The following is a 12,344-nucleotide window of genomic DNA, read 5'->3' as shown; positions in this document are numbered from 1 at the left end:
ATTTTCCACCATGAGTAGAGGAAGCCCGAGGTCCATGCCAGAATCAGCTGTCCCAGAATCATAAGACAAACAAACCTCTGTTCTTTCCAAATTACCTAGTCTCAGATATTCTCTTAGAGCAACACAAAATGGGCTAATGCACCAGGGAGGAGGTAGCGCGGCCACTGGGGGGATGGAGGTGTCGGGCATCGACCCAGCTGCTATCAGCACCTTCTTGCATGTGAGAGTCTGACACGGCGAGCCCAGGGTTTGCAGCTTTTGGACTTGTCCCAGTTTTGTTTCCACTTCCTTTCACTTTGTCTTCCATTTACGAGCCTCAGATAATGTCATGACTTCAACACTGCGCTCGTGTTATTACACTGGAAGTTCAACACGTTCATCAAAAATGAAAGAAATCTCAATCCAGTAGGAAATATTCATACAAATGAGAACCAATGTTGAAATAAATACGTCTCAATATATGTCTCTTTTCAAATTCTAGCACTTAGAGAGTTGATCCTGTACAGCATTATTAAATTTCTTCGATTGCACTGAAATACAAGTTGCCTCCTCTGTCTGCATTTCCCTATTAAAGGACTCGTTCACTAGATTTGATGCCTTCCACCTTTCTTCACCATAGCTCATATTTTCCGACATAATCGATAGATAATAGCAGCATAGAGCTGAGGCATTAATTCATTAGTTCTCTTCGTCTGTCACCAGTAATGTGTTGACTGCATATACATGAGTGATAACATGCTTGGCAATGTGGATCCAGTTATAACTGAGACAGGGAAACTGTGAGAAAACTTTAGTAGTTGTCAGTACTAGTTTTCCAGTGGAAATTGGAGAGATTAAATCACATAAACTTGCAAGTTACTTGCTGAGAATCTGAACATAGTAAACAATAGTTACCGTGAGTATTGATATAACAAATATCGTAATCCTCTGTAGAGTCTGCATTCAACCGAGTCAAGCCAAGAGAAGCTTTCAGTGCAGCTCCCTTGACACGCTCAGGGCCAGTCACATTGGTGCCTCTCAAATGGAAACTCCACGAGGGGGACCGTCTGCAGGCCTGTGCAGGAGCAGAGCCCAGGCTGCCAGTGTTAGAGCAGTGCCTGGTGCAGAAGAGAAACTGCCCAGCACCCTTGAAGCACCTTCCGGGGAACCGGTGTGGCAGGAAGTCGAGTGACAGAAAATGGCTGCTCTGTGAACAGTTTACAAACGAAATACTAATCTGTCCTTCACAGTCAGTCAGTTTCACCCACGTTTGGTGATATATTTTGAAGCAGGGATTTAAAAAAAAAAAAAAATTGGAAAGGACAGAAAAAAGGTTTAAAAATATACGGAGTATATATATTGTATAAAAATACATGTAGTATATCTATTTTCTTCTTATTCAAAAATAATATATATGTAAATATATGTAAACATAAGTATACCTATGAATCTAACTGTATATACATATATAATCCAACATTATAAATATATAAATATTAGATAATATGTAATACTGTATGTATAATTATCTTTACATATAATATAAACAAAGTATTTACATTGACATATAATTACCTATGCATATAAAATATATATAATTTTAAGCATATATAAAATGCATTTAAATATATAAGTTATTTCTATTGGGGCTTTTTTTGAAGGGAGGGTGAGTGGACATTCCTTGATTTTCAACCACGGATAATCACAATACTAATTCAAAAGCTATTTCCTGGGCTGGAATTAGGGAGTACTTTCCTCAAGCCAAAAATTTAAGGAGGCCGCAATCTAAGGAATCGACACAAATGATATTTCCATGCCGTATGAAAAATGAAAATTAGTGAAAAACTATCCAGGAGAAACAAAGTAATACAATTTTAAGTAAAGACCAGAAATGACCGTGCACTTGCAAATCCCTCAGAGTCTCACCAGGGAGAAGGGAGACTGTGGCAATTGCATGGTCATCAAGTGTGGCAAATTGCACTCACTCTATGCCACTCTCACCCAAGAGCGTTGAAGGTTCTGACCGGCTAAATGCCCTCAACTGCTCCTACACGACACTGCTCCTTTTTCTTCCTAGCAACACAAGTCACGGTGGCGTTCTGCGAAAGAAGTTTCAGTAACCTCAGGTGAAAGAGCAATGATCGAAGATTAATCCTGAATCACAAGAAACCTAAACATGGCCGTTCTGTCCGTTGAAAAGTAAAGTAGCACCTTGCAAATATCGTGGAGTTTCCCTCCTTTAATGCTGGGAAAGTAAAATTACATAAAAACGATCTAAATCAAATAATGCCGCTTTAATTTGCCTAGATTCCTTTTTTCAAAGACTTGAACGTCCTGACTCAGAAACATGGGCCACTGAAAACTCCGACGACCCCACAGGGGGGCGCACGTCCCTCCTCCCGGCCCCGGCCCCGGCCCCGGCCCCGGCCCCGGCCCCGACTCCATCCCTGTTCCCGGCCCCAGCCCCGGCCCCGGCCCCGGTCCCGGCCCCAGTCACGGTCCTGGCGGTATCACCGCCGTCGTCCACGCTCACTCGCCCGAGGCTCCCGCACTGGGGCTGCTCCCGGACCCGCTGTCTACCCGGCTCCCCTTTCCCAGGCTGTCCCGGCCTCGCGTCCCCCACTCCTGCGGAATCTGTGACCATCACAGCCCGTGCGGTCGCGAGCACTCGGGTCCCGACTCAATGGGTTTCCCCGTCAAACTCAGTCTCGCTGCGGCTTCTACGCGAAAGAAAGCCCCGAGCACAGGGAGCAGCTCAGACACTCACGGCCCTCACCGAAGAAAACTGGGTCGCGCCAAGCCGCGGCGGAGCTCTCTCCGCAGCCATCGGAGGAAAATGTTCTCCACACTATTTAAGCAGCACCGGTTCGGCGCGACAAGCGGCGACGTCTGCTCTCTCGGGCTGTGGCACCCTCTGAAACCAAAAGCGGCCGAGTCCGTCCGCGTTTCCGGAACCGGAGGCTCAGAAAAGGCCGTTCGCGCGCCCTCTCGCGGCCGCCTCGAGAATCACTGAAATTCTCAATGGTCCACATCTGCCTGCTCATGGCGGGAGTGGTGCTCTGCTCCGTCCCTGCCTGCTCATCTGTCTGGGGCATGCCTTCCAGCCATGGCCTGGAAAACCGGCAAGCCATCATGCTAGTGAGACGGATGAAAAAGATCCCATCTCACTCATGCTTCAAGGACAGGAAGAACTTCAATTTTCCTTGGACAGGAGAAAATATCACCCCAATCCAGAAGACACATGCCACCTGTTTCCGTGGTCAGATGCTCCAGCAGATCCTCAGCCTCCTCAAAAGAGAGAACAGCCATGCTGCTTGGGATGCGATCCTCCTCGATAAACTACTCTTCAGCCTTGAGAAGAGCCTGCGACAAGTGCAGATGACAAATGGAGAAACTCTCTCTTGTCCTGATTTGGGAAATGACGTTCGGAAGTATTTCCAAGAAATGATTGGTTATCTGAGGGAAAAGAAATACAGCCCCTGTGCCTGGGAGGTGGTCAGAGTGGAAATTGAAGTGTGCTTAGTCCTCATTCACCGCCTTCAGAGCAACGTCAGGAAATGACGTAGAAGTTATACTCAGGACCCTCCCTAACCAATTACACGATTGTTTACCAGGCCCCCCAAAGCAAGCTAAACTCACACATTTGCACCAGCTGAAAAACATCTGAATCCTAAATCATGGGATTATGTAAAACATACGTTCTACATCGTGAATTTACAGTAGAATGATTAGAGAGAATAACATGGTGTCTTGTCCTAAATAAATACTGTCATGATTTATAATTTTCATTATCTGTTTCAATTCTTGAGTGGTGCTTGTTGTTTCCGAAGTTGGAAGTTTCATTGTTTACAGACATGGTTCTTCAGTCTAGAATTTGGTGAAGGGCATTTGTCAGTCAAGTTGATGCTCGCTCCTGTAACAGAACAAAAGAAAACCACCAGTAGTTAGATGATAATACAAACTGATCTTTCCTTTATAGAAGAGCTCAGTGTTGGCCTCCTCTGAGCGGGGTTTCAGGGACCTCACAACCTACTATTTTGCAGCTTTGCCATCATCAACATATAAGTTCAAACAGGTTTGCGACGCTTGAGGCTACTGTGCTCAGTCGATATGGAAAAAATTATATGGTGGATCACTTGTAGGATGCTTTGAAGGACCCATGCTGCACAGGGTGAACATCACTTCCACCCGTATTTACTCAGCCTGGATTCACGCTCGTCGGATACCTAAGTGCAAAGGAGAGGGGAAAGAGAGTCCGACTGGGGGATTAGTGAGAAGAGAATATATGTTCTTTGAATAAGACCACTCTTTATTTTCACACTGTGTGTACTAACAGTATTTGTAAGAGAAAATTAACTGGCATTCTTGCTAGGCACAGTTTATTTCAAAATCTGATGCCAACTCTGATTCCACAATTTAGACTCAGGGAAAACGACACGGACGTCATTCATTAAAGTTCACAGCGACACTGACTGAATCTTGGAAAGAGTTAAGTGATTCCCAAAGGCACAGGCCAAAATTGAAAAACAGACAAGTGTATAGGGACAAGGTCCCCAAACACATTGTAACATTCACATCGTCTCCGTATTATCGGAAAAGACAAGGAATGTGCGATCAGGCAAGGCGTTGCGCTTCCTTGAGGGGCACTGAAGTAAAAGTGGAAGGTGGGTCTTCCATTTGCAACCAGGCCCTGTGGCACATCCTGAGGTTCTAAATATTAAAACTACAAATGGGAAGAAAGCATCTCTACAATCAAGTGTTTGTGTTTTGTTTTTTAAATCGTCACAAAATCTTCCATTACAATTTCCCTGCATGAAGCGGGAAGAGCTTACAAATTCTTTAGATCTATTGTCTTCCCAATTCATGTCTCCAGTATGTATTGGTATTATTCTTTCCACTGTTATTATAATGATTATTCCTTTCATAAATATTGACTGAGCTCCGGAAATGATAGGAACTAGGCTAAGATGCCCAGGAAACAAGACCGCATAAGACGACTCCTCTGACCAAGAGTAACTTACGGACTCATGGCGACCTATATTCTTAGGACGAAGTTCATTCGAAGGTTCAATGTAATAAAGACATCATCTCTGACAGCTAGGAGAAATAATATAGCCATGTGTAAAGAAGGGGTGTCCTTTGAAATTGTGAATTCCCTTGCTTCTTGCTGGAGACATGACAAGACGATGAGTCAACTTCTGAGTCCATTTATCCACAAGGAGAAAACAAGGGATGCATTTCTCGCTTCCCCGTTATCCAGAGAGCATATTGCACTCTCACAAGTTTGCCTTTTCTGTGTGTAAACTCTTGTGGTTGTTGTGTCTCCCTTGACTCTCTTGAAAGCTGGATCCAGCAAAGCTGAAACCAACCCCTGGACCAGCAGTGATTGCTTTTCCTGGAGCCCATGCCCGTTTGCTACCTTTGACCTGCGTCCCTTCCACCACTTTTCTTCTGCTCTGCCGCATCCCCTCATCTGCGCCTTGGCTGGGCTCAATTTAGCTAAATTATCCTTCGTCGTGTCCTTTGCAGTGGGATATTGCTTTCCTTGTGACGTTTGATCACACTGAGGTACATATATTGGCTTTCTTGGTATTCCCATTCCTTGGGAGGGAAAATGCAGCAACTTTCCTTTCTATGTAAAAGGAAATGGGAAAGAAAGATCTCTGGTGTCTCGCCAGCGGTACACAACAATTGAACAGCCATTTATTTTCATCACACCTACATCCCATTGTTGCCATTTATGACAAAGATGGCTTCCTTTGGTTTAATAAGATTCCATTAGAATTGGAATCTCCGACTGATGTTTGGTTGGAAATTTGAACTTCGGTGCAAAACAAAATTTTCTTTTTAAATAAAATTGATGTTCTCTCCATCGTGCATTCTTCTTGGGATGGTATTGCTCCCAAAAGTGTGAAAATTAGTTCCTAGAGGTGTTAACAAATCTTAGTCATTACAATAATTTGTGGTTCTCCAAAGCCCAAATCTAAGAAAACCTGTCCCTTATTACTAATTTTTATTTCCCTCGGGTTTTCTTGTGTATCAAGAAGCATCGACATTGAGTTCTCGGAAGATCCACAGAGCATATGCAGCATGAGCAATACAAGCCTACGGTGAACAGACGATCGCTTGATCTCAAAATCATGTCTCGAGATGTGGCCTCCACACGAATACATATGGACTGCCTTTGGCTGTCTCGTGGATGGAGCTGAGGTTCGCTCCTGAGTGCTACTGAATGAGTTAATGGCTTTGAGAATTAAATGCAAAGAATTTGTGCTTTATTATGTGGCTCTGCTAAAGTTATTCGCCACATCAATAATGAAGTCGAGTGCTAAAAAGAAATAAGAGTTGACCGCACCTGGGGGAACATCCGGGAGGTGGCCCAGTGACAATGTATTCTATCGTATGGAACAAAATTTAAAGTTAGGTACACGAGAAATTAATGGGAAGAAAATAATTGAATTGATAGATAATTTTTAGCAGTTTTGAAAGATATTTAAGTATGTCATTACATTGGTATTGTGTATTTTTGTAACATGAATTTGCATGTGAAATTTGACTCATTACAATTTATATAAGTCAATAGATGACACAAAAAGGAGCTCAGCAAATAAACTTATAAAGCCAAGTCAAATCAATAACTTTGAAACTTAAGTCTTGGCTTAAAATTTTTATAGAGACCTTCTTAAACATGCATTGAATGCAAAAAGTTAACTTCACACTTTCTTTTCTACGTATGAACCTGAGCTACAGATACGGTCCGTAAATAATTGCACGATATACCCCCGCCTTTGTAGCTTATCACAGGAGGGTCAATTCGGAAAAAACAATTTAACCAGGCTCTGGAGGAAAGGGATGAGCAGGCCACCATGAAAGAAATAAAAGAGAAAAGAAAAAGGTGGAGAAACGCTGCTCTCAAAGTATGTAGAGAGTGCATAAAGAAAGCAAAAACAGAAGTAGAAAGGAAGACACGGGCATCCAAAAAATGGAAACTAGTGTGTTCCCTATTTAAGACACATGCACAAAGCAAGCTCTTCAGAGAACCTAGAGGCTAAGGCTCAGAGTCGCCCATCTCAGCCAGGCCAGCAGCATCTGCGAGATCCCCAATGGCCTTGCCCTTTCCTTTACTGATGGCCCTGCTGGTGCTCAGCTACCAGGCGACCTGCTCTCTGGGCTGTGATCTGCCTCAGGCCCACAGCCTGGGGACCAGGAAGGCCTTGATACTCCTGGGACGAATGAGGAGAATCTCCCCTCTGTCCTGCCTGAAGGACAGAAATGACTTCGGATTCCCCCTGGAAGACTTGGATGGCCACCAGCTGCAGAAGGCCCGAGCCATCTCTGTCCTCCATGAGATGACCCAGCAGAGCTTCAACCTCTTCTGCACAAAGGGCTCATCGGCTGCTTGGGATGAGAGCCTCTTGGACAAACTCTGCACTGGACTCTATCAGCAGCTGGACGACCTGGAAGCCTGTCTGATGCCGGAGGTGGGGGTGGAAGAGACTCCCCTGGTGAACGAGGACTTCGCACTGGCCGTGAGGAAATACTTCCAAAGAATCAGTCTCTACCTGAAAGAGAAGAGGCACAGCCCTTGCGCCTGGGAGGTCGTGAGAGCAGAAATCGTGAGATCCTTCTCTTCATCAATAAACATGCGGGGAAGATTAGGGAGGAGGCAATGAGACCTGGTCCGACGTGGAAACGACTCTCATGGACGAGTACACACTATCGCACTTTCCTGAGCTCTCCGGTCGCCAAGACTGTCACTTCTGCTACAATCATGACATGAAGTGCCTCAAGTTTGTCAGATGCCTTCAGGGTGTTCAGCAGCGTCATGTTCAACCCTGCAGGGACTGGTACTTACAGACGACCGTGCAAATGTATCTATCTATTTATTTATTTAAATGTTTATTTATCTAACTGTTGATAAGATTGAAATTGTTTTTGTCAATACGCCTTTATACTGTGCTTAATAGAACAAAATATATTCTTTGTATTTTGTGAAACTATTATATTGCTTTCTGCATTAAATTTTTACTATAGAAAAATGCTTGTATTTGTTTATTCTTTAAAAAGAGAGTCCAAGCCTGTCTCTACAACCTGACGTAAAAACAGATGGTACAATTCATCTCCTCAACATTAGTGTATTCGAGCTATCGGTAAAAATGAACTTCACCTAAAAGAGGTTGTTTGTTCCCCTCAGAATACGGATGTGAACATGCTCTCTTCTATCTTTGATTCTTGGAGGGACAGAGAGCTCAAAAGAAACACACTCATACTTAATATCAGTTATGTGAAACAGTATAATGAGAAAATGAAACAACCAATAAAATTCTCTCTGCAGAAGGTAGATGGAAGCATGTCAGGAAATAGAAATAAAATTACCGATACGCCCCACAAATTGCTAGACATGTAAGTGCAAATGTCCAGCACTAGTTGGACACAGGAATTTGCAATTGGCAAGGAATTCAATGCCTGGAGGATCATAATGGCAACTGAAAGTGCAGAAATGAAGTTGGTCATGTGGGAAGAGATGACAGAGGGAGAAACAGACATTGTCTGGATTCTAAGGACCTTCAAACTTTAAAGGAAGTGGACAGAAGAGCCACAGATGAAGAAGATGGAATAGCCATCCATTATAAAGACTCACCCTTTGGAGACAAAGACGATAAATGTCTTTTCTAAACAATAAATGTGCTGAGAAGAGGAATCAGTAGATTCCACAGAAGGTGTGAACTCAAACTGCCCACTACATTGGAAAATAGACCGTACTGGCAACCTTAGTGACATCTGGTTTGTAGAACGAATAAGCAGAAACCATACTGGAGTCGGTAGAAGTGAAATGAGAGAAAAGAAGTTAGTGACCCTGAGGGAAAGGCAGAAATTCGAAGAAATCTGGAAAAGAATGCGGGGTTTTTTGTGTGTATAGTTTTTCCCATTTTGCAATACATACTTTTTTCATGGTTAGAAGACATTTTTTATATATACATATATACAGACACACACACACACACACACACACACAGAGAGAGAGAGAATATTGTTTATGAATATTCATGAGATAGAAAGCTGATTGTCAGCCCTTGTGCCCATGATGTGAGGGCCAGATTCCTACTGGCAGCACGCCCATTACCACAAATTGCATTTGTACCCTGTGTCCCCCACCCGATAATGCCCGAACTCCCTCTCCCTCCCTCAACCCCTCACTCCACTTTGTAGCCCATGGAATGCTCTGTCCCTCTGCAAGTCCAACACACTGCTATGGACTTTCTTTCCTTCCTTCTTTCTCTCACAGCTCCTTACATAAGTGAGCACATGTGATATTTATACCTCTGTGCTTTGCTTATTTCACTCAACATAAATTTCTCCAGGCTCATCCATGTTGTTGCAAATGGGAGTATGTCATTCTTTTTCGTGGCAGAGTAGTATTCCATGCTCTGTGTTGTGGGGAGGGGGGGTGTATTTAAATGTATATGTCACAGTTTCCTTATTCATTCATCCATTAAAGGATATTGTTATATTTGCTGTAAAAGAAAATTGTTCTAGTTAAGTCTGTACTGTCACTTTGCCCAAAAACTCTCTGGAGCCACATCATGTTTGCTATCCGGGATTTAACGACTTTATGCATAGTTGAGAGAATTGCAGAACCAAGACTGAGCTGGCCATCACACAGCTGGGGGTGACAGCTAATGAACTTCAGCACCCAGCTGCTCACCTACCTCTCCAGGTCCCACCCAGGCTCTGGATTGTAGATTTTGGCTGCGTAAGACGAGAGAGGGAAAGACAAGAGCCAGGTCATGACTACAGTGGTGAGGAAGGTATTTGGGTAATCGTGATGCAGTGTCACCTGGAAGCGGCTCAGTTTGAAGGCAGCCACACCTCCATCTTCGCGACTGCTAGTGCCCTGTGCTGTAGTGGGCAAGGCCCCATGCTGTAGAGCACAAGGTCCCAGAGATGACAAGCCAGGCGTAGAAGCACAGCGAATACCAGGAGATGCAGTGCCAAGTCTGCACACGTGTCTACACCACAGGGGCCGGTGAAGAAAACCAGGAGCTCACTGTGCATGGGGTTCACCATTTGGGAGTTCTGATTCCACTGGAAGGAGACTGCACCCATCAGATGATGCTCATTTGCTCAATAAACAAAACTGAGCATCAAGACCTGTGAAGAAGTTCTAAGAACCAACAGTAGCTCGAAAACTCAGATTGTAAGAAATGGGACAAAATCTGGTGTACTGGGTTCCTGCTTACACAGATAGAAATTGCAAAATTTCTTGCATTTAGGTTACAACTCTGCTTGGCATACAATTGTTTTTTTCAACTAGGTTCTCCCAAGATACCGACACTGCGTAAATCTGAGTGCCCCAACACTGACTGAATGTCATGATGCCATCTGCCAAGGATCAACTCCCTCGTTATGTCAGGAACATTACAAGCAGAATTCCTCTTGGGGGATCTCTTTTTCTTCATCCAGGTCTTGACAGATTTTACAAGCCCACATTAGGCAGTCTGGGGTGCGTCAGTGGGAGACCCACTCGTTGAGGTTACTGAATATAAAACACTTTAATGTAAGCAAGACCCACTGCCGACCTCCTCCCCAGTCCACCTTTCCTTCTTCATCTACTCATGTTTCAAAGGCCGACTCTGTAGCCATGCCTACAACGGTCCTTGGAGAAAACCCTCAAGCACGTCAGGGAGAAGAGGCAACCGCACAAGACTCAGTACCTGACCTGGAAACCTCTTTCACCCCATTCTCTCCTGTGGGTGACAGAAGGCCAGATGGGGCCCATCCAATAGGGTGCACGGGTGTGCAGAGGTCCCTCTGAAGCAGAGGATGACAGTCAGGACAAACATCAACAACAGCGAAACAGAAGGCCTTGGAAGACACTAAGCAGGAGAAGATGAAATAGACGATGCAGGAATGGGGACCATCCATCCATGGGAGAAGAGTCTCTTTATCAGGACGGGTGATTAGTAGAGAAGCCTGGGCACAAGGAAGCCCAGTTCCTGCCATAGATCCCACCAGAGAATACATCAAAAACAGAATGAGGCATTTCTTTCCATGCTTTCATGTATATAAAAGGGGGAGGGAACCAAAATATCCCGATTTCATGCTCCAGAAGGAGCCTAGGCTCCCAGCCAGGATGGGACAGTCTAGACCAAGGATGGCAGGTCCATCCCACCATCCTCACGCCTGCCCCGGACACTGGGTCTGGGGTTCTGTTTCCTCTGGTCCGTGGACGGTTTTCCTTCACTGTCTACTCTCCAGAAAACTCCTTTCAAAGAAATGTTTTCAGAAAATTCGAAATATTTCATGGTTTTTCATAGTATGCATTCTCTGAAAAGGAGGTGTAATGTGAACAGCAAAATTGATTCTTCACGAATATGTTTGTTTCTCCTAAAGAAAGAGTGTTTTCTTTTTTCTCTGCTACATTTGGTGGAAGGTTCGCAAATCCCAGGCACTGGGGCTTAGATAAAAGAGGAGATCGGCTCCCGCACTCACTGGGCGCTCACTTGGAGTTTCCAAAGCTGAGCGAGGTCAAGGAGGGAGTGTGATGGCGACAAGGCACACCCACCACCCTCTCAGGTTCCTTCATTCATCATTCTGAAAATGGTATCTTAAGGACAAATGCAAAAACCTAACAGCTTGACAAACATTTGGGCTTAAATACATGAGCAAATCCATTAAAGAACACGCCTCGGGACCTAGACTGATCAGTCCTTCCCCTCTGCTCCGTTCTGATACTGAACTACAGACAGCCATGGGTTGGGATACCTGGGGTTACACAGGCATCCCAGGACCAGGAATGTCCCACTCAGCCTCCAGGAACAGCATGAGACAGGACACATGACATATCCCAAACGGGGACCTGGAAAAAAATGCTGACGGACTGGAGAAGAGATGGACAGCCCTAGAACAGAGTCAGGGATATAGCTGCTCATCGGAGAAAGACAAAATAGGTAAAACAACTAGGAGGGTACTTCAAAAACTTCATGGAAAGATTCATATGATCCTTCAGTTCTCTTCTTCCACAGGCTCTTTGAAGTAACCTCATATTAATCCATAGACAAGCAACAGAGCACTTCTTTTCTGGGCAATTGTGAAAAGAGTGATACTCAAAACAAATATTGAAAACCCTGAAATAATAGGACAGGTTTCCCTAACAATGTCCTATTACAGTGTTTCCTCATGTTTTTATGCTTGCCTCGTACGTAGAGGGGAAAACTAACTCGTGTAGAATATTTCCCAAAGACTCTACAGTACATGAAATCCAATTCTAAAATCATGTCATCTATCTGTGATTTTTATTGTAAACATATTTTTTGTGTTATTGGGTTTCAATGACAATAAATTTAATATTTCTTTATTTGTAC

General features: G+C 44.1%; 1 protein-coding gene across 1 annotated transcript; it reads left to right on the top strand.

Annotated features, from left to right (window-relative positions):
- Positions 1-7,082: 7,082 nt before the first annotated feature.
- Positions 7,083-7,640, top strand: LOC134364325 (interferon alpha-4-like; the record flags this gene model as incomplete). The annotated part of the gene is made up of 1 exon (XM_063080186.1): positions 7,083-7,640. A coding segment is annotated over exon 1 (558 nt), but the record flags the coding sequence as incomplete, so codon positions are not given.
- Between the last annotated feature and the right edge of the window lie 4,704 nt (positions 7,641-12,344).

Source organism: Cynocephalus volans, chromosome 16 (assembly GCF_027409185.1).
Source record: "Cynocephalus volans isolate mCynVol1 chromosome 16, mCynVol1.pri, whole genome shotgun sequence".
Classification (NCBI taxonomy): domain Eukaryota; kingdom Metazoa; phylum Chordata; class Mammalia; order Dermoptera; family Cynocephalidae; genus Cynocephalus; species Cynocephalus volans.
This window is presented reverse-complemented; position numbering and strand designations above follow the sequence as displayed.